General features: G+C 46.0%; 1 protein-coding gene across 28 annotated transcripts in view; it reads left to right on the forward strand.

Moving 5' to 3' along the window:
* The window catches only part of LOC147618507 (uncharacterized), a 161,372-nt gene that overhangs the window by 112,703 nt on the left and 24,792 nt on the right, over nt 1-23,877 (forward strand). For 27 of the 28 annotated variants that reach the window (XR_015262131.1, XR_015262129.1, XR_015262130.1 and 24 more), the window contains one exon: nt 16,951-17,274. Coding sequence is in view for 25 of the 28 variants with exons in the window: in XM_086774959.1 (XP_086631085.1) it covers nt 16,951-17,274 (324 nt within the window). In the remaining 3 variants the exon portion in view is untranslated. The remainder of the gene's footprint in view (nt 1-16,950; nt 17,275-23,877) is intronic. The other variant, XM_086774964.1, reaches the window with a different exon arrangement.

Raw genomic sequence — 23,877 nt, forward strand, 5'->3', positions numbered from 1 at the left:
AACGGAGGCACCAAGCATTGGAATCATCAAGTGGAGATGCACCACCACAACAAACACAAGGAGGTGCATTGAAGGCTCCAATGGCACTGACGGCACCGACTGACACTCCACTGCATCTCTAGAGATAGGAGATTCCACCAAAGGCTACGCTGCCACCCAAGGCATCCACCAAAGATAGGAGATGGCACCGACTCGACCTCATGCATATATGGCCCTTGACCCATCTTGGACGACATCCTTATCCGGACGCCCTATCTCACTTGGAGGACATCCTCATGCCCATCCTTGATACCACTTTGTACCTGGTTTGTACCCCTTGTTCTATCATCAGCTGGAGATGTGTTGTCCTCTTCACTGTGACCTCTGTTGAGTGTGCACAGTAGAGTGAAGGATATGTATCAGTGTTCTCTGAGTAGTGCAAGTGTTTTTGTTCCTTCCACAATCTCGTCTCTCCTTGTGTTATGTTCCGTTGCGTAGTATTTTTTGTGTTGCACGGTGAGCATCAAGGACTCTGGACATACTGTCCAAAAAAAAGCCACCATGTAGTGTGCAGGGCAACCTGCCGTGCTACATGCATGCTGGAGTTTGACTGTATTCAACTAGTCTTGGCATTTTGAGGACTTGGCTAGGTAGGCTCCCCTACTTAAGGAGGAGGAGTTTGTTGTTTGACTTTGAAGAATTTGTTAGAATTTACTTTTGATTTTTTTTCAACATCCATCCAAGAAAATGCTAAGATACTATGCACAACCTCCACCCACCTCACCCGCCCCTCTCCATCCTCCCACACTTCCACTCCATAAATTACTATAGGTGTGACTAATGTACCAGAAGTGTGCTTCTTGGGAGACAAACATGATCTGAGAGCCTGATTACGTGTTCCCAAATTCCTAATGCACGTTTTTTTAGGCATCACACATATATGATTTGAGGGTGGTAGAGAACAATGGGGAGAGGCTCGGTCAAGTTTATATGTCAACACTGCCGAGCAACTCCTTGCCTAACCATAATGGCCAAGCTCCTGTCAGTCCCTTCGAACCTGAGCTGAGGCCCAGATTGTGTCAACCAAATGATAGAACCAAAAGAAATGATAGTATCCCTCTTAATCCTACCAAAGAGGTGTGCAATCGTAGACCAAACCCTCAGTGCTTCCCTGCATTCCCATAAACAATGGTAAACTGACTCCGAAACTCCTGCATATCTAGGGCATGTCGGGCAAGCACCGGTAATAGACCTCCACTGATTGGTGGCCAGACCACCATGAAGAGAAACCCAGATAAAGGAGGAAATTTGTGGCTTCCTATAAGAATGCCACAATCTCCGCCAAAACACCCTCTGAATGTCAGTCGAAATGCCACAAGATTCCCAATGGGGTCTAAGAGTAGGGACACTCTGATTGTGTCCCAAGATAAGATGTCTGGCATTCCGTACCGTAAAACTGAAAAAAGGCATGCTTTTCAAAGGGTTATAAGCATCCTTCCACTCCCACTCACCGGGGTCCCAATGCAAATGTCTGATAGGGCATCCACCATACAACCAAAGGCTAACACTCTCTGTGATCATCCTTGGGGATGGGGGGGTCAACAAAGATGTGCTTCCCTAACCTGCCAACAACTCTGGATGGACAAATCTGGGGGCCCTCAATAAGGTCCTCTACGTCACATCTCTCCAGCTGCCATCCATTCTGTACAGAAAAAAAGACTGGTACATCATCCTCCCTAGGCAAGGGGAGACCCATAACGTGAAGAGGAACACCTGTCCCAAAAAAAACCCCAAACCAAGAATGCTGACGGCCATCCAAGAAAGATCTAGTAATCCAGTGGTTGGGAATGGCTGCATCAATCTGTGCAATCCTCCGGCTAGAGTCTCTCAAATGCTGCGTGAAATCCAATTTTTGCACCTCGGTGAGGCTCTGAAACCTCTTCCAAGCCAACACTGTGGGGCACAGGGTCTCCCAGCGAGCCCAAAGAACATGCATAGCTGCCCCAAGAGGTCTACCATGCACATCTAAGATCAAATCATTCCACAAAATGGGCTGCCGGTTAGCTTCCTCCACTGAACGCGGGGGGATGTGTACCAAAAAACTCCTCAGGCAGTCCCAGGCCTGTAGGAGGGACCTAACCAGGGGGGATGAAGGGGAGCGGTGAACTGCATCCGAAAAAATAAAGCGTGAGCTCAGAGCCCAGTTACCTCCGCGAACAGGGACACACTTCGTGATCTGCTGCATGAGAAAGTCCTACCACGGCTCAGTGCCTGGAAGAAAGCCCCTAACAACAAGCTTACAAAGCAAAGCCTTACATTGCACCTCAGGGTCAATGATATTCAATCCCCCTTCCTGCTTAGGCCTGATAATGGTTTCCCAAGCAACTCTGGCCCTGGTGCGTGCATTTCCATCTAGCCCTGACCAAAGAAAGTTCCGAATAAGGCGACAAAGCTGGCCAATGCAGCCCTTATGAAAAATCTAGCATGAAGCGATAAACCAAGTCGTGGCTAGCAAAACTTGGTTAACCACCAAAGCTCTAGAGGCCAAGTCGAGCTTCCTCCTACTCCAATGATGAAGTTTGCTTTTAATGCTTAAGAGCACTGGAGCAAACCGTTGTGTAGGGGAGATGTCAATGCCCACCTGATGTCACATGCACTCTGCACTAAGTGCATGGTGACAAGATGGCTCATCATCAGAAGTGCAGCATTTGTACAGTTCTCCTATCTCTCTCTCTCATCTCTTTAAAGTTTGAAGTAAATGAAATGGATTGCTAAACTCACGAAACTCAGGATACAGAAGACGGTGTGAGCATATTGTGTGACAGGATCAACCAATACAAAGACTTCCGCTGCATATCACATTGGTATCAGATTCAGATAGTCCACACACACCGTATCCTAGCGTGGGGGCATCCTCGGATGGTTAGATTGCGTTCCGGCACGACCACCGACTTCAGCATCATGTCTACAGGAGAGAGTACTCATCAGCCGGAAGACGTCTCCCCCGAAGGAGACCTTGCTCTTCCGCCTACAGCCGACACCATAGCTCTTCTTAGAGCTCAGAACCAGCTACTCATGGAGCGTCTCCAACTCTTGGAGGCAGCAGCAGCACGTCCTTCTACACCTCCAGCAGCACCCGACTACATCTCCCTCTTCTTTCAGATGGAACAACAAAGGAGAGAGGACGAGGCCCGAAGGAGAAGAGAAAAAGAAGAAAGACGGGACTATGAGGAAGCCCAACGCAGGATCGACGAAGACCGGCGTCAGGCTAAACTCGCCGCTCGGGAACACCAACGTGAGCTTGATCGAGAACGTATGTTACTCGAACACCAACGGGAAAAGGAGGCCATACACTCGAGGTATCAGCAGCTCTCCTCAGTCTCCCCAGTCATAGGTGTCACCAGCCAGCATCCCGCAGCAGCTTCAACCACCATCATTCGCAGTCAACCGAATTTCAGCAAGTATGATGGTAAGTGTGATCATTCTTCAGTTAATCAATTTGTTCATCAATTTAATGCTCATTTTCCATTAGCTAGGATCACAGACCCACAAGACAAAGTCCACTTAGCGGCTCCCCATCTCACTGGTGAGGCAGTCACTTGGTGGCAGCATTGGTCTAGTATTCATACAGACCAGGCCACAGGTGTCACAGCCTTTGACTGGGACATCTTTGTCCATGACCTGAAGACCAGATTTCTCCCGCCCCAGTACATGACCGGTCTGAAAGACGAGTTCTATGGACTCAGACAGAACGGTTCCCCAGTGCTTCAGTTTTCCGGTAAGGTTATTACTTTAGCACAGCAGTTAGGGTTATCTGAGCAGGCCAAGATGGAGCAATTCATTCGTGGATTGGACTCCAACATTCGGTTCACAGTTCGTAACTTTGAACCAAGTACATATGACCGGGCTCTGACTCTCGCTCAGAATGAAGAAATGAAGCTCAACGGGGGCAAGCCCAAGCAGACATCTCAGTCCAGTACCAAACCCCAGCAGCAGCAATCAGCTGCACAGTCAGGGAAAGGTAACGCATCTTCTAAAGATGCGAAGAAGGACAGCAGTAATAGCTCCAGTTCAGGGGGTAAGAAGGATAAAGAACCTAAGAAAACCCGTGATGAAAAGGCCAAAGCAGGCATTACTGGAGGTTATCTTCCTCCAGAGGAGCAAAAGAAGTATCAATCAGAAAATAGATGTTTTTTCTGTCATATTATAGGGCATGGTAAGAAGGATTGCCACAAATGGCAAGCGGCACAAGCTGCCAAAGCTCCTTCTGCCACAGTTGCCACAGCCTCCCGAGCTCCTCCAGCCCCGCTTACTACCTCAAATGCAGTTCAACTTTTACCTTCCATGCATCCTATACCATCCGTGGTATTTGATGCTAAGCAGGAGGGTGAGAGCGATGCTGCTCAGAAGAGCCTTATCCGAGCTTATGGCTCTGCCCAGGGCCGACAGTTTGTAGTCCTTTTCGATATGGGTAGTTCTGAAGACGCCATCTCTCCCCAGTTGGCTAATAAATTGAACTGCACTTTAGTCCCATATCATCTGGATGTGGACGGGTTTACACCTGGTCTTCGCACCCACATTTCCCAGAAGGCACAGCAGTTTGCCTTTGAAGTTCAGAAGGCCTCATTTCAACGAGATTTCATCGTCTCCCCTCTGTTAGGGTGTGACATGATCTTAGGAATTCAGTGGTTCCGTCAGTATGAGCCTATTCCCGATTGGGGGCAGGACACTTTTACTATTTGTAAAGGTTTTCCTGAGCCTGTCATGATTCGTGGGGATAGAAGCATTCTTGGCATTCCACTGATTTCGCATCTCCAGGCCCGACGAGCTATCCGCAAGGGAGCAGAAGGAGCACTGCTTTATATTCGTGCTCAAGCAGACCCTCCCTCATTAGTAGCATCCATTACATCTTCAGTCCCTCAGTTAGCAGACCTCCTGTCCAGACACCAGGACATTATGCTTAGGGACGATCTCCCGCCCAGTCTCCCGCCCTCTCGCCTTGAGGACCATCACATTGATTTGGTCCCTGGCTCAGATCCTCCTAGCAGGTTTCCCTATCGTCTTTCCAAGACTTTAGAGGGCGAGTTGGAAAAGCACTTATCTGAGCTTCTCCGAGCCGGATTCATTCGGCCTTCTTCCTCCCCATTTGCTGCACCTATCCTATTTGTCCAAAAGAAGGACAAGTCTGCACGCCTTTGTGTAGACTACAGGGCATTAAACAAACTCACTATCAAGAATAAGTTTCCTATGCCCAGGATAGAGTACATTTTGGAGCGTTTAGACGGTGCTAAGTTTTTCACTAAGATCGACCTCAAGAGTGGTTACCATCAGGTCCGCATTTTTGAAGCTGACATTCCAAAAACAGCTTTCAGGACAGAGCGTGGTCACTATGAGTTCGTAGTCATGCCTTTTGGGCTTACAAATGCACCCGCAACGTTCAATAAGATGATGTCTAGGATTTTCGTAGTCCACATTGGGAAGTGTGTCTTCATATTCCTTGATGACATTCTAGTCTTCTCAGCCACTGCGGAGCAGCATGAGAAAGATGTGGAGAAAGTCTTGCAACTTTTGCGAGATAATCAGCTCTACATAAACGCCAAAAAGTCTATCTTTGGTGTTAAGGAAGTTCAGTATTTGGGCTACAGCATCGGTTCCGATGGGATTAGACTGGACCCCTCAAAGGTTCAAGAGATCTTAGATTGGGATATTCCTAAGACCGCCCAAGAAATCCGTTCATTCGTAGGTCTTTGTCAGGCCTATAGTACCCATGTGCATCAGTTTTCCAACCTTGCAGCACCTCTTACCGACTTGCTCAAGGGGGTGAAGACTCGCAAGCAGAAAGTCTCAGTTACAGGTAAGGCACTTGATGCATTCCGTGCACTCCAGAAAGCTGCCTCAGAAGCACCTGTATTAAAGTTAGCATCATGGGACGAACCTTTCGAGGTCATCACCGATGCCAGCAATGTAGCCATAGGTGCAGTCCTCCAGCAGGACAATAGACCCGTGGCTTTTTACAGTAGAAAGTTGGATGTCGCCGAAAAGAATTATTTGGTATATGACAAAGAGCTTTTGGGTGTGATCACAGCGCTCAAACATTGGAAGCCTTTTCTTTATGGACAGGCTTTCACAGTGAAAACAGACCACCAAGCACTTAAGTGGCTTCAGACTATGCCAAGTGCCCAGTGGAGTGATCGACAGGCTAGGTGGAGTCAAATCTTCCAACAGTTTGGAGGTATGATTGAATACATCCCTGGTAAGCATAACCCAGTAGCAGATGCTCTCAGTCGAAAGTCCAGCATCCAGGCAGTCCAAGAAGCTACCATTCTCGAAATCACGGGGAAGGACTTGGATAGTATGAAAGACCAATATGTCGACTCCCCTGAGTTTGGTACTCAGTATAGTTTGGCCCTCACTTCCGAGCCTGGCCACTATTCAGTACAGAACGGTTGGTTGTTCTACAAGAACTGTCTCTGTGTTACTCGAGAAAAGCGTTCTGGTCTTCTCCACGATGCCCATGACTCCTTAAATGGAGGACATAGGGGTATCAACAGTACCCTTGAGAAATTAGAACGGTCCTTTTATTGGCCAAAGATGAGGCGTGATGTCTATGCACATGTACAAGCCTGTAAGATTTGTCAAAAAGTCAAGGTTCCCCATTCAAAGAAGGCAGGTTTACTTCAACCTTTGCCTATCCCCGACGGACCTTTTATCGACATATCTATGGACTTTGTAGGGCCTCTACCAGCATCCACTGGATCCCGTAACACTCAGTGTTTTACCATTGTGGATCGCTTTAGTAAGTTCTGCATGCTCATCCCATGCAAGTATACGGCCACAGCCGAGGACGTAGCCCGTCTGTTTCTCAAGCATTGGTATCCAATTTGTGGTTTGCCTAGTACCATAACATCAGACAGAGATTCCAAGTTTACCTCGCATTTCTGAAGAGCATTATTTGAAAACTTTGGAACTAAGTTGCAGTTGTCTAGTGCATTCCATCCCCAGACAGATGGCCAGACAGAAATTTATAATCAGTTGGCCTTTGATGTCCTCAAGTCATACTGTCATGACTAGCAGTCCAAATGGGAGCACTATCTTCCGTTGGTCCAAGCTATCTTGAACGACACGCATTCATCCAGTGTCGGACGGACTCCATATGAAGCAGCCTTTGGTCGCCGTTTTTCTTCTCTTTTGACGAGAATGGTGTCTCCATCTTTAGAGGCTAATAAAACCACGGAAGCATTTTCCGAGATCATTGAGTCAGTTAAGGACCGCTTGACCAAAGCTCAGGAAGCATATAGCAGACAGGCAAATAAATCTAGACGAGATGTCCACTTCAAGGAAGGGGATTGGGTCTATTTGCGTATCATGAAGCAGAGATTGAAACAAGTGGGCAAACGTTGTCCCAAGCTTTCATTCCGTAGTTTTGGCCCTTTTCCAATAGTTAAGAAGATAAGTGATGTCTCAATGAAGTTAAAGTTGCCTGCCAGTTGGACAATGCATGATGTTTTCCATGTTTCTTGGCTAAAACCATATGTTGGTCCAGAAGTGTTTGATGTTTCAGATGAACAGCAGCCAGACGTGGTAGACGAGGCAGAAGTTATCGAGCCTGAGCAGATCCTTCTTCATCGATGGAAGCATGGTTCCGGTCGACGGATTCGTCAGTTCTATACGAAATTTCGAGATCGAGGCACCCACGAAGCCGTATGGCTCGACGAGGAGTTCTTCCAGGAGTACCCCCAGTTATTGGCGGACTACTTGGAAGCCATGAACCTGCCGCCAAGCTAATCAGGAGGGAATGTCACATGCACTCTGCACTAAGTGCATGGTGACAAGATGGCTCATCATCAGAAGTGCAGCATTTGTACAGTTCTCCTATCTCTCTCTCTCATCTCTTTAAAGTTTGAAGTAAATGAAATGGATTGCTAAACTCACGAAACTCAGGATACAGAAGACGGTGTGAGCATATTGTGTGACAGGATCAACCAATACAAAGACTTCCGCTGCATATCACACCTGACAACCAAGGTATCTAGTAGAGCATCCTCTCTCAATCCAAGTAAAACCAACATCTGTACCCCAATCTACAAGAGGAGAATCACTGATCCAAAAACCAACTGACTTATGCCAATTGATAGTAGCTCCTGCTGCCAAACAAAAGGCCTCCAAGCCTGTCCGGAAAGCACATAAACAAGCATGTGAAGCCTCAAGGAACAACACCGTCCAAAAACTCTTCCTCCGTGCATGAAGGCAGCCTGAGACCCACAACACGAGGGGCAGCCCGAAGAAACCTGCTCATAGCCTCAGCTACAATAAGGTACAGTAAAGGGGCAGGGGGACAGCCCTGCCTCACTAAACAGGAAATCTGAAAACGGTCGCCGCGCCCCCCACAAGCTAAAACAGTGCTATGAGCCTCCGTGTATAGGCAGGACACCCCTCTGATCGAGTTTTGGGAAAACCCCATGTGTGCCATAGTGCCCTAAAAATCCCAATCCACTCTGTCATAAGCTTTTTCAAAATCAAGCAAAAGAATGGCAAGAGGCTGCTGACTAGATTTTGCCCACTCAACAGCTTCCCAAAAAGAAAAGATGTTATTAAATGTTGTCTTCAAGATTTGCCACTTTCACACTTTGTCCCTCCGGCACAGAGGTTAGATAGCTCTTGGGAGATTATTGCTAGCATCTCAGCCTGGAATATTTGGAAGGCTAGATGCACTGAGGCCATTGAGGGTACTCCCGTTCTTGTTTCTTAGTGTCTTTGCAGGATTTGGATTGATATTATTCACACCATTATGGCTACTTGGGCCAGAATCCAGGGATCTTCGAGGGCTGCGGAGAGGAAGCACGTCCAGATTATGAGAGTGGAACATTGCTATCTTTTTCACATCCTCTCATTCGGAACCCTATTGGCAGCACAGGGTGTGATTGGTTGAGATCTCCACCTTGCTTGGTGTGAAATCTCCATTTTGTAAATTTTTTCATACTTAATAGAAGTCTCCCTTTCAGAAACAAAAGTTTATATGAGCTTGGTTTTGTCTGCTACATGCTGACCATAGACCCATTGCGCATACAAAACTGTTCTAGGACAGCCATTACTTTCACGGCATCCTTCCCTCTCAAGTTAAGATCCTGCCAATCAGTTAGAATTGCTACTAGCCTTGGAGCTTCAACCCCTATTTTGATGGTTAGGGGACAGAGTGTGCTACACCTGCTCACAGGCAGAATACAGCCCTTACATAAGGAGGTTTCCATCGAGCTGCTGCAGCATGCTGGGATTGAACTGGAGACCTTGTGCTCAAGGGTTCAATTAACTATCAACTTGCCTACACGCCGTGGATTACTTTCTGGAAATCCTCCACACACACTATGTAACGTGGTTGAACACAATGCTAATCGATATATACACTAGGATTTGATATACACTTGCTCAAATACAAGAAGTAAATTGCTGAATTGACAAGAGACACAGAATGAGCCGGAACGGCCGACCCCTCTCTCAAATAAAGTATATTGATCTTGGGATAATCAAGTACATAATGTCATGGGCATTTCTGACCAGATTTCCATACCAATGCATATGAATACAGTATTGCAAACAAGTGGTGGTTGATGTAAACTTGCAATCCACACTACCCTCTCAAGTGCCCATGTTCCCTACCATCTGCTCTCTATTGTTCCACCAACACATGGTAGCAACAATCTGCAAGAGAGCACGTAGGACAAGAGAACACTACACAGGGTATGTGATCTTGTAATCCGGTTCCTCCCTCCTGCTACTTGCTTCCGTATTTAAGCATTAAAGCTTACCAATTGCAAGTAGAGTCGATGACAACGGAAGTCTTCGCTATGGAAGTCCTTGGAGTGTTGAGATCTTTGATTTGTCGCATTTCTTCACGACAAAAGTCTTGAAGAGGATGTAGGGAACCTTGGGAAAGCTTCCCCTATGGTTCAACTTGAGAAAGCAGGGCTGAAATTAGGGTTTTCAGCAAAAAGATCAGAAATTACAGCAATAAAGAGAGCTGTTTTGCTGAATTTCAGTCATTGGGAGTGTGTAGGAGAGTGATTAGCATCCGGAAACACTCTTGGAAGCTTGAAAATCACCTTAGCAAGCTTGGAAATGGGGTTGGGAAGGAGAATGTGCAGAAAATGCAGCCCAACAGTCCTCATGAAGGAGGCGCCAATCTCTAGAGAGAGGAGGAGGAGAGAGGTGGTGAGTTGTCCAGTGTAGGTGGCAGGTAGGTGCTTTGTGGAGCAAGCTAGAGTGGACACATGGCTGGTTACTCCCTTTGTACAAAGGGGATAAGGTCTGGGCAGTGGACATTGGGTTATGTCCAGCTCGGGACATCAGTGTGTGAACACCGGGCTGGTCATAATTTATAAGTGAGTTTTGGTCGCCCAAAACTTAATGAAGTGTGTACACACTCACTTATAAATTAGTGCTAACTCCTAAGGCCAAGTTTATGACCAATACTTACCACCTGTCACATGCCACATAACCATTTCAGCCTACAGCTTCAGATTCTACTCCAAAGGTATACTCATTGGCTTACACCCTGTCATCCCATATCTTTCCAAATCAGACCCAAGAAGGTAATGTTTCCATATAGTAAGTGCATGAATTACAGCCAAGAGCTCTTTCTTAAAAATGCCAAGAGATAGCTCTGTATCATGCAATCTACAGCTCTCATAAGCCACGGCACATAAAAAGGCTTTTGCAAATCCGGAATGATCAACACTGGACCATGAGTAGTTGCATCTTTCAATTTGAGGAATGCATCTCTCTCTACATTAGTCCATTTGAACACAGCCTTCTTCTTTGTCAAATCATGCAAAGGAGAAGCAATCCATGCAAAGTGCCGAATGAACCTGCGGTAGTAGTAAGAGCATAATCCAAGAAAACTACGGATCTTCTGCACCGAACTCAATTCGGGCCAATTCCGAATTGCATCAATCTTTGCAGGATCCATCCGGACTCCATCTTTGGACACAATATGCTCAAGATAATCTATCTCTGACAAGAAGAACTCACTCTTCTTTGCATTTATGAAGAGTTTATGCTTACGGAGTTCTTCAAAAACAATGGCCAAATGAGCTCTATGCTTTTCTTTGGTCTTCGAGAAGACTACGATGTCATCAAAGAAGACACCTGTAAATTTCCTTTACCCACGGAATATGCGATCCATCATTCTAATGAATGTAGCCAGGGCATTTGTAAGACCAAAAGGCATAACAAGATACTCATAAAGTCCAAATGCTGTCCTGAAAGCAGTTTTGTGTACATTCTTAGGCACTACACGCACTTGATGATACCCACTCTTGAGATCAATTCGGGTAAAGCATGCCGATGCATCCAACTTGTCAAGGATGTCATCTATGCGTGGAATCGGAAACCGATTCTTGATGGTAAGTTTATTCAAAGTTCTATGATCCACACACATACGAAAGGATCCATCCTTCTTTTGAACCAAGAGAACGGGTGAACAATATGGGTAAGAGCTTGGCTAAACCAAACCCTTCTCAAGAAGCTCATTCACTTGCTTCATGATCTCCTCTTTTGGGATGCACTTACATGATAGGCTGGCCTATTAGGTTTTGAGCTACCCGGCACAAGATCAATGCGATGATCTTCCGGTCGTACAGGTGGCAACTCATTTGGTAACTCATCAGCAAAACAATCATTGTGCTCTTGCAAAAATTTGAGCCTATCATTACTAAGAGTGTTTACATGTACATTATTTTCCTCAACGTGATCTTGTACAAAAATTAAGTACGCAAAAACACTCTTTTTCATTACTTTCTTAATTTGAACATGAGATACAAGGGGAATGGTATCACCCTCTTCACCAGCATCAATTACGTGCTCTCGGCCTTTATGCATGGAGGTGATCCGGTTAGTCTTGTAAGCCTTGCATGAATCAATACGTGTATGCCCATGCTTGCCAAGCAATACATCACAACCATTCAAAGGCGCCACAAGAAAATCCTCATGATCCACATACCCTTGAATGTGTATGCGCAACTTGCCAAATATAGGCAGGACCTGCACTTCTCTACCAACAAAGGCAGTCCCTGCTTCAATTTGAGGACCCATGTCCTGCACTTCAATATTCAAAGTAGCTGCCATCCATGTGGATATGAAATTTTCAGATACACAATCATCAAACATGAACAAAGCGGGCTGATCCTTGAGCTGTCCCCAAGCTTCACATACAACCTTGTCTTTGCTATCATGTGAAGTGTTGCGTTGCACATCCGGAACCATATGCACATTAGGTTTTGATGCATTTTCATTATCACGCTGCTTCTTGTTTGGGCATGCCTTTGCAATATGCTCGGTACTACCACAAATAAAGCATTTCCCCTCCCTCATATATTGCTTTTTCTGCTTCGGAGTGAGACCATAGTCTCTCAGTTTGAAGGGACGCTTCTTGGTAGTGTTATTTTCAGCCTTTGGACCATTTTTATCTTGGTTTTGGTCCTTTTTAGGTGGCTGTTTTGCAGGTTTTGGACAGCCCTCTCTTTGCCTTGAAATGAGGGTTTAGTCTTATTGGATCGACTCAATTTGAGTTTCAATTGCTCGGTGGCGGTGGCGGCTACGATTAGTTGGTGTAAGGTATGACGAGGATACATTTGTAGTCTCGCTTTGTACACGGGTTCCAATCCCGATTAAAACCTTCTCTTCCTTTCTGCCTCAGTGACATGCATAAACGGAGACACCTCCAAAAGCACTTTCCAAAACTTTTGTACATATGCATTTACCGATTCCCCCTCATTTTGCTTCACCCAATCCCACTTCATTGTTATCTCATTCAATGCATTGGGAGGCGAGAATTGAACATAAACCTCTCCTTGAACTCTTGCCATTATCTAACAGGATTCGGTGAGAGCTTCTCAGTGAGCCACTAATGGGCAGTAGTGCCTTTCATGAACATGCTTACATGTCGGATCATGGATTTTTGAGTGAAATCCTCATCACTGAAAGCAATATCAAACTGGGCAATAAAAGCAAGTGCCTTTGATGCATCATATTGCCCATGATGTGTGTCAAACATCACAGATTTGTCTCCGGCTTTAAAGTCACGAGACTTCGATGCATGTGCCTGCATCTCAACATGTTTTCCCCCATGTTTGTCCATTGGGACAGCCCCTGTGACTAGCATCATTTTAGGACGAAAAGGTGATGCATACGGCATAGATACATGTTCCCTGTAAGCATGAGGCATGGCTGGTCTCTCAACATGCATTGATACATTTTAAGCCATAGCTTCTCCCTCACGAGCACACTCGAAGGCATGAGTGGCATGAGAGATACGCGGAATACCTCCACCAACAGAAAATTGTAGCCCATGTTGCATGTGTTGTGTATGCACATCTTCAGCCGGCAATGGCATTTGACATACATTTTGACCACTGCCATAAACATTGTATCCTTCACGGGCTACATAAGGTATTCCTGCATGGCGTGAAGTCACTAATTGTTCCTCTCCCATAGCATGGAGATTCATCCTCTTAGACATAAGTTCTTGTTCGGACACCTGTGGGGATTGCAAGACATGTGGGATGGTTGCCTTTTCTGCATAGGCATCCGCGGTACGAGCCAAGTATGCACGTGCTGCATCCCTCGGTTGCATGTGCAACTCTTGAGCAATCATTGCCATTACATGATCCATATAAGATTCAGATTTCTTGGCCTTCAAACGGTCATGTACCAATGGATCCTCACGGGGGTAGAGATTCATTTCTTCTTCTTGTGCATGGAGAAGAGCCTGCATACGAGTAAGTTTAGCCCTCAAGACTATGGACTCTTCTTCCTGCATCTTCTCTTTGCCACGGGATGGCTGTCCCACATATTCATGTTCCCTATTGTGCACCATATGAGTTTGCTTATTCTGTAAAGCATTGGAAGCATGCATTTCATTGTCCCTGTCTCTTGTGTTAGCATCTCCAACATTCATTGTATGGCTGTCCATAATGTTCTAAGTGTAGAGATAGCTAGTGTTCACGGTGATCGTCTCTCACGATAGAAGTGAAAGAGAACCGTATGCTCTGATACCAATGTAACTTGGTTGAACACAATGCTAATCAATACACTTAAATACACTAAGATTTGATGGACACTTGCTCAAATACAAGAAGTAAATTGCTGAATTGACAAGAGACACACAATGAGCCGGAACGGCCGACCCCTCCCTCAAATAAATTATATTGATCTTGGTAGAATCAAGTACATAGTGTCATGGGCATTTTTGACCAGATTTCCATACCAATGCATATGAATACAATATTGCAAACAAGTGGTTGTGGATGTAGACTTGCAATCCACACTACCCTCTCAAGTGCCCATGTTCCCTACCATCTGCTCTCTATTGTTCCACAAACACATGGTAGCAAGAATCTGCAAGAGAGCACGTAGGACAAGAGAACACTACACAGGGTATGTGATCTTGTAATCCGGTTCCTCCCTCCTGCTACTTGCTTCCATATTTAAGCATTAAAGCTTACCAATTGCAAGTAGAGTTCATGACAGCGGAAGTCTTCGCGATGGAGGTCCTTGGAGTGTTGAGATCTTCGATTTGTCGCATTTCCTGGCGACAAAAGTCTTCAAGAGGATGAAGAGAACCTTGGGAAAGCTTCCCCTATGGTTCAACTTGAGAAAGCAGGGCTGAAATTAGGGTTTTCAACAAAAAGATCAGAAATTACAGCAATAAAGAGAGCTGTTTTTCTGAATTTCAGTCATTGGGAGTGTGGAGGAGCGTGACTAGCATCCGGAAACACTCTTGGAAGCTTGAAAATCACCTTAGCAAGCTTGGAAATGGGGTTGGGAAGCAGAATGTGCAGTAAATGCAGCCCAACAGCCCTCATGAAGGAGGCGCCAATCTCTAGAGAGTAGGAGGAGAGAGGTGGTGAGTTGTCCAGTGTAGGTGGCAGGCAGGTGCTTTGTGGAGCAAGCTAGAGTGGACACATGGCTGGTTACTCCCTTTGTACAAAGGGGATAAGGTCTGGGCGGTGGACATTGGGTTATGTCCAGCTCGGGACATCAGTGCGTGTGAACACCGGGTTGGTCATAATTTATAAGTGAGTTTTGGTCGCCCAAAACTTAATGAAGTGTGTATACACTCACTTATAAATTAGTACTAACTCCTAAGGCCAAGTTTATGACCAATACTTACCACCTGTCACATGCCACATAACCATGTCAGCAAACAGTTTCACACGCACGGTTCGTTGGCGGGCGTCCCCTTACACATTGGTCAAGCAAGCATGAAAACAGCATGCAATCTCAATTGCAAGCAAGCACATAAAGATGCTATGCAATGCAGCATTGGTATGGACAATCCCCGTTCATGCGAGTATACCAAAATAGACGTGCTCCAAGCAAGTACACGAGGTACCAGACCCAATGGAACACCAATCCACCAAGGATTTCTAGGGATGTACACGGAGGCACAAGTCCCAACGGAAAGTCAAGTCCACAATAACACATGAGTGGCATCAATCCCCGGCAAAAACAATTGCCATGGACACCAGTCCAATGTACATACATGATAAGAAAGCACGGGTGGACCAATTGGGTGGCCAAATGGTGACACTATGGTAGCATAAAAAGGAAGAATCCATGGCCCAGATATATTCTCTTGTTTAGGACAGACAAGCACCATGGTTTCAAGTTTGTCAATGGACAGTTTAAATAGAGTAGGTGTGAGAGGGCAGCCATGTTTCATGCCAGTATCAATGCTAATAATATTTAAGATTTAATGATCGTTTTGCCAAAGGTACATTGATATATGCATGCTGTGGTGAGCATTAATTGACGTTTATTCATCCTTTTCCAGAAGCTATCTTGTGGACTCAAGTCAAGAGCTTTGAAGTCTACAAAGCTGTAACATAATCTGTCACTTTTGAGTCCATTCTTTTTCTTGAGCACTTCAAAGTTACTAGATGGTCAATAATGCTATGTGCAGGTTGAAAACCCACTTGCCCCAGTGGTGGCTTGTTGTTTTGGTCTGCCCGTCCGCTAAGTTTGCATTTCCATGTCAATCCCAAAGAGCTTAACCAGGCTGGTTTGGTCATTGCCTAACGATTCCGGCTGCCTTCTTTGTGGAGAGGTTTTATTCAGTTGAAACATGAGGTCTTAGCTTGAAAACATGTAACAACATTGAAGAATGATCTACTCCAAGGCTTGAATGCCCAAGTATGGGCAGCTCACTCAAACTTTCTCTCCTCTCTCTTTAGCAACAGAAAACATTGGAGAAGGTCTTCGAATACTCAAGCAGCTGGCTTGCAAGGATTTAAAGGTTGAAATAGTCAAACGGACAAGCGATATGACTGACTGGTGGATCTTGGACATTTTATTTGGCAATGCGGCATGGGATGCCTGCTGACAAATGAACCAATGTTTCCTATTTCTCTTCTAGTGAGCATTATGGGATGCCCACATCTATGTAGGCTTCCGTGGCAAGGCTGATGCATGTAATTTCAGTTGTAGAGTAGCAGTGCATGCATTCATGCCTCTGAAAACCAACCAATACATTTCTCTTGCATCTGAGTTCTATAGTGTCTTTTTCTAGTTCCATAAAGGGGTTATCTTGGTCAAGACTCAAGCCTATCATGAAAATGAGCCTTTGTGAGGGATAAGAAAATGAACGAAGCCAAATTTACCTCTTATGCGTATTCTCTTTGATAACACCAACCCTTGGGTTGAGATTTCTCCTAATCACCCATGCAACACCACTGTTTGTTCTCCTTGTTCCTTACGTGGTTAACCTTAGACAGTGCACCATGTGCCACTTGCCGGAACCTTGTGATCATCAGTCCTATGTCTGCTGCAACGAACATTTTCTGATTGTATTATCTCCTGAAGCACCAGGTCTATCTGATTGTATTGGGTCGAGTTTTGATTGTATTGGGTCGAGTTTTCATGACATCCTTTTTTAGCAAACAGGAAGGTAATGATTTTGTGTGTTTCTAAATGCAGGTCCTATTGATGTTTCCTCTTGTATTGCATATGGAGAGGGATTATTCAGAGCTGTGGCTGATTATCCACAAAACATTACTCTTGAGGCACGAGACAGATTTCAGAACCTAGCCACGGACAATGTAGGTGAAAATGGGAACTATTCAGTTTTTTATATGAGAATTTCTGGTGAAAGTATTGACACAACAATTCCATTTACGTGGACTTCGAGCGGTCACTACAAAGGAACATATGTTCTATCGCAAACAGGTTTCTATGTCATATCCATACAGAGCCAAGGGAAGGATATACACAGCAGCCCTTTCTCTGTCACTGTAATTCCAGGTATACTTCATTTTGCAAAAATAAACACACTTCTTCAGAAACTATTACCAGCAACTGTGTTCACGACCTTTCTGAGAACCTCTTTGATAATCTGCTGCCATTTGAGGCTCCCGGTTTGCCTCTTCATGCGAATTGGTGCTCTTCGAATTAAGGGGTCTTGTATGTCTAGTTTTGGTACTCTCCATCGCTTGTGGCAATATCCACATTGTTGGACTAGCTCCCAAAGGAAATGCCTCTATGTGCAAAGTGTTAGCTGTTCAAGAGACGACAAAACTAGAGTTTATAAGCTTCTTCCTACTCCAATGCTGAAGTTTTCTTTTAATGTTTATGAGCACATGCGCAAAGTATTGTGTTAGGGAGATGTCAATGCCAACCTGGCAGCCATGATATCTCTCTTTGAATCCAAGTTGCCAACCTTGCAGCCTAAGTATCTCTCCTTCAATCCAAGTGAACCCCACATTAAAACACCGTGTTGCCTGCAGAGAATCACTGATCCGAAATCCAACTGACTTGTGCCAATTGATGGCAGCTCCTGCTGCCAAACAAAGCGCCTCCAAGGCTGTCTGGAAGGCACAAAGACATGCATGTGAGGCTTCCAAAAACATAATGGTATCATCTGCTGGCTCCAAGTCCAATAACTCTTCCTATGTTCGTAGAGGCAATTTGAGGCCTGAGATTCCTGGGGTAGCCCGAATGGACCTGCTCATAGCCTCCACTACTTTGAGTTATAGTAAGGGAGCTTGGGGGAATCTGTGCCGCACCAAGCAGGAAATCTGAAAGCACTCACCACGTCCCTTGCATGCTAAAATTGTGCTATGGGCCTCCCTATACAAGCATGAGACCCCTTTGATCAGGTCCCATGAAAACCCCATACTCGCCATCGTGCCTTCCAACAAGAAGTCCCAATCAACTCTATCATATGCTTTTTGAAAGTGCAGTAAGAGGATGACAAGGGGTTGCTGGCTAGATTTAGCCGCTCTACAGCTTCCCAAAATGAGAAGATGTTATCATATATACTCCTTCCTTGGAGGAAACCATTGCGTGTGTCATGAATAACCCTTTGAAGAACCGGTAACTGCATACTCAATGCCTTAGGTAAGATTTTATATGTAGATCTAAGTAAAACGATGGGCTTCCACTTCTTGATGTTGGTCTTATGTCCCCATTTTGGGATAAGGTGGATAAGGCCAACATCAAGTAAAGTGATGGGTTTCCACTGCTTGATGTTGGTCTTATTCCCACCTTTTGGGATAAGGTGGATAAGAACCTCCATGAGAAAGGGGGGCGTACCTGTATCCCACATTGCTTGTAAAGCAACAATGATCTCATCCCCAATGTGGTCCCAAAACTGTATAAAAAAGGATGGGGAGAGACCATCTCCCCTGAGCATTTCCAGTTTGAAGAGCCTGCAATGCATGCTCAGTTCAGCTCATCCAATGAGATACACATATCATTTGTGATGAGTCCGGGCATGCACTCCCAAACTTTCTCTTGTGCAACATCTCTATGCAAAGGGGGGCCTTTGTGGAAAGCAATACTCCCTAAAATTCTGATGAAATACTCGTCATTGTATCTGGCTCAGTCCTAATCTTTCCCTTTGAGTCGTACAAGTATCTCACACATTCTCTACTATGGGTACGCCCATGTGCTGAGAAGAAGTGCTTGTTGCATCTACCACCCATTTGTGCCAAAAAGGCTCGTTAGCATGAAATGAGAAACTTAGCCTGCATATCCATTGGGTCTTTAGTAGACATGAAATGTATACGGAGACCCATCAGTGCACAAACAAGAGGCTTCCTGACGTCGGGAGTTATAGATGGGAATCAATTTTCCGCCCTCAGCCACACACAGTGGGAGGTACCAGAGGATCTGGAGGAGTGGCAATACTTTACAGGGAGGAGCTTCGTGACAAAATACATGTGGTACATAGAGATGCAGATGCGAGGTACATGTGGGTCTGAATATGCAGAGGGGGGCTTCGCAAGCTATATATGGCGGAATGCTACTTTCCCCTAGCCCACTCCAGGTTTGCACCATCAGGAGAGTCGTCCTATATACCACTATATGATGATATCATGAGGTTTGCCAGCATGGGTTTTTTTCCCATCTTGTTATATTCTGATGATATTGTTCTAACCTTAGACTCTCCGGAGGGATTACAGAGACACTTGGATGCATTACAGGCTTTCTGTGCGGATAGAGATCTGACAGTGAACCTTGGGAAAACCAAGGTTATGGTGTTTAACACCACACAGGCATGGGTGACGAGATCAAAGCCTGAGTTCACTTTCCGAGGGGAGCCGGTAGAGTACGTCAGGTCATATGTCTACTTGGGAGTTACTTTCACAAGACCGCGTTTCTCCTTGAAGGAGGCAACAGCAGCAGCTAGATTAGCTCGAGGGCATGTAGCCTTGGGGGCACTTGAGAGGCAGTGTGCACACATACAATTACAGGAGCCACGCACCAAATTGTGGCTATTTGATACGCTTGTCACACCGACCCTCCTGTACGGAGCTCCAATTTGGGGGCCCAGTATACATCACATATCTCAGAGAGGGACAGATGAGGGATGGAGGCAAATTGAGAGACCAGTGATGATGATGATTGCCCGCATGATTCAGAGCAAATCATCAGTACCACATGGGATTGTTGGGGCTGAGCTGGGTGCCCCACCAGTAGTAACCGAGGCCCTATTCCAGGTAGTTACCTTTTCATAACGGCTATGGGAGCTCCCTCAGCAGAGGTACTCCCGATTGGCATTGACCTCATCCATATAGTTGGCAGAGGATGGAGGTACTCATTGTTGGTACGTTTAGATGAGATCATGGTTTGACCTACATGGTTTGTTGATAGAGGCACTACCACCCTTTCAGTACACTCTGGATTGTCCATTTTTGGATCTCACCCGCTCAGAGCAAAACCGCGTGATCAGGATGGATATCATCAGAGTGGACACAGAGAGGAGCCCCCTTGAGCCCTTGGGCACGAAAATGGCTCATTACAAGAGCCATTTTCTGCACCTCTCACCGGATGATTTTTTCACCCGCCTGGCGTACATGAATGTACACCTATCACATGGGATACGTTTGCCATTGGACAGATCCGGACCTCATCACACCAGCTGTAGATTGAGAGAGGGCGATATGTGCATCAAATCTTGGATGACCGCATTTGTCAGCTATGCTACCAGGAGGTAGAGACAGAGGAACACTACATTTGCTGATGTACAGTCTATTATGAGATCCGAGGGAGATATCACTGCCTCTTCCGAGAGGGTTTTGGGCCAAGGATCAGAGATGCGTGGGATTGTTTCTACTTGAGCTCAGGAGACACAGAGAGACCCTCTTGGCGGACAGGAGGCCTAGCCATGATGTACCTAGACAGAGGACCCTGACAGATTTCTTTGGCACGCACCAGCACCAGCAACCCAGCCCACACACCTCTTGATACCTCCTCCATTGGGCCATCAGGGCGCCGACCATGCTCCTAGGGAGTCACCACTGATAGAGCAGTTATCTTATGTCGTGCTCGTCGGCCACGCCCACCAGGATCCCGACCACGGCATCCTCACCATCGCCAGATCAGAGCCATTATTGCTCGGCATCAGAGGCGCCTACCTCCCTCCTACGACCGCTCCATTCTAGACAGCCCCATGACGGAGATACTTGATCAAAGGAGAGGGTAACACTTCAATTGATCAGCATACATGGGTCTACCTGATATACATTTTTCAGTATTTTCCAGTATTTTCTACTTAGTATCATCTCGGAGTCTTACAGTTCTGTTCTTATAACTGTAGCACAATCACTTTATTGTACCTTTTAGTCTCATTTAGTTGTTCTCTTTGATGAGACACCAACTTCAGATGTACTCTCAGTTTTGGTCTCATAGGCCACTATGGCCTCTTAGAGACGTTAATATAATCATTTCATTTCTCTCTTTGTTCCCCAACTGTGCGCAGCCCCTCTTGCCCTGCCCCCCCCCCTCGCGGGCCTCCCCCCTCTTGCCCAACTGTGCGCAGGTGGTTGTTTCCGCCTCCCTTCCACCTCTGTTGTCGGTGCGCAGCACACCATAGCCATCGCCTCAGGCGTAGCCCTAGCGCGCTTCTGCGTTTTGGTCTACTTGATCGGCAACAGACACACTTAGATTGAAAACATGTCTCAATCCTGAGAGGGAGAACAGGATGGTGAAACCATCTTTCACACACCCATGAAGGCACCAAATCCCTACTGTAGAAGACTGCGGGAAGGGATCATGTCCCTTGGCTCATGAAGGCTTGCAAAGATGGCCCGACGAGATGAGGCACTTTATGAGGAGATACAGCTGCACATAAGGACAAAGATGAGCACCATGCGACAGGAGCTTGAAAAGGAATGGACTGAGCAAATGCATGCCCAAAAGAAAGTGATATACGAAATGCCTAAGGAAGAGATATATGCCCAATTCAAGGGAGAAATGCAAGCCCAAGTATGGGTTGAGATGGAATTAGCCCAAGCTTTGATGCACACGGAAATGAAAAAAGAGATGCAGAAATGAAAGGATGACGTGCTCCGGGAGATTGGCACAACGGTTGCATCGTACGAAGGCACCTTGAAGACATGTATGGCTGACCATGAAAAAGACGTCACAAAAATGGAAAACACTTTGGAATCACGTAAGGCAAAAGTGGTTGCAGATGAGAAGGAAATGCATTCATGGGCTTAAATTGCCAGTGCCACAAGGAAACAAATTGAGGAAGTAAGCCCATGGATTGAAGTAGTAAAGAGCAGAAGGATACACCTGCCAATAAACTAGAGTTTATGAATGCTACATTGGAAGAGGAAGCCAAGAGACGAGCACGTGCCTTACATGTACACGTAGTTGGTTGGGAAGACAAGAGGAATGCCCAAGAGGATGCAAAAGCTCTTGCAACAAAAATTGGAGCCAGTGATGTACCCATTGTTGGAGCATTGCGAGTAGGCAGAGATGAAACCAGGGTGAAGATATTGATCTTCAGGTTTGCTGACTTGGAGAAGAAGTCCTTCCTCTCCAAAAGGATGGCCCTTAAGAGGGAAAAGATTTATTTGGATGAGGACCTTACATCGGCACAGATAGCACACCGGAAGGAACACATGCCGCGTGTGCTTGAGGCAAGGAAAGAGGGGAAATGGGGTGGTATACAGAGATGGCCGAGTCATCATTACGGATAGGAGGCCCGCTTGACGGTGTGCGGCCTATGAGACCTTGCGATTCATGGTGTGGAATTGCAATGGAGCCCTTAGAATAGATGCAGGATACTTTGAGGATACTTTCAGACACAGTGATATTGCTATGTATGGAGACCCATCAGTGCACAAACAAGAGGCTTCCGGACGTGCGGGGTTATAGATGCGAAATAGTGTTCCACCCTCAGCCACGCGCAGTGGGAGGTACCAGAGGTGGCAATACTTTTCAGGGAGGAGCTTCGTGACAAAATACATGTGGTACATAGAGGTGCAGATGCGAGGTACATGTGGAACCGAGTATGCTCCGCGAGCTATATGTGGCGGTATGCTACTTTCCCCAAGCCAACTCTAGGTTTGCACCATCAGGAGAGTTTCCCTATACGCCACTATATGATGATATCATGAGGTTTGCCAGCATGGGAGACTTTAATGTACGTACCTGCACAGAGCAAATAGAGCTGTACGATACTCATGAGGCTATGTACCGGGAGATCATGGCAGAGGATGTAGGGTTGCAGAGATCAGCACATGATGAGGGGGAGATTACAAATTATGGTAGGAATTTTTTCACACTCAGGAGTGCACATGGGCTGGTCATATACAGTGGCCTATCCAAATGGCAGGGATCAGATGCTCTCACATGCTGGAACTCTAAAGGGGGAGTGAGCACAGTGGACTACTTGATGGGATCTCCTTCATTGATACCTGATGTGTGGGATTTCATGATTTCTAGTTGGCCCATTGGCATAGCAACCAATCATGCATACTTGAGTTTCACAATAGTAGGTAGATCCCCGAGAGATGGGCCAGCCACTCATCTGAAAAGATGCAGGGGAGAAGCGAGCTTGAGCTCTTGCAAGCACACACACTCACAAAACCCTAAAAGAGAACACACAAGGTGAGAGGCTGAAAATCTTCTTCTTCATTACTCAACCCTCAACACACCATATACAAAGATAAGAGTACACACAATATGAAGAGGTACTCAACCAAATACATACTAGGGTTCTCTATAGTGTGAACCCAACTAAAATCAGCTGGTGCTATAACTATGCCAGTCTCTAGAATGGCTGTCACACAGCCTGTCATCCCACTGGCCGCATATCACCCATGATCTCACCAACCATGCCAGTGGTGTAAGTGTGGGGCCTATCCCCTAGGCGGGTCATCTGTGTCCACCGCCTCACTAGATGAGCTCGATATCTCAACATCTACCTAGGTACCTGAGATATCGGTTTACACGTGCGACAGTTGGGGTTTACCAAGATGTAGTATCTGATGGCTTGTTTGCTTTAGACCCGCATAGCCCTTTGGACGAGATTACGAGAGGATTGACAGGTGTACTACATGCATCTGCCTCATATGCGTTTCCCTGCACTATGATCCCCCCCCCCCCCCA

Source organism: Cibotium barometz, chromosome 35 (genome assembly GCF_041138505.1).
Source record: "Cibotium barometz isolate CiBa-2024 chromosome 35, ASM4113850v1, whole genome shotgun sequence".
Lineage (NCBI taxonomy): Eukaryota > Viridiplantae > Streptophyta > Polypodiopsida > Cyatheales > Cibotiaceae > Cibotium > Cibotium barometz.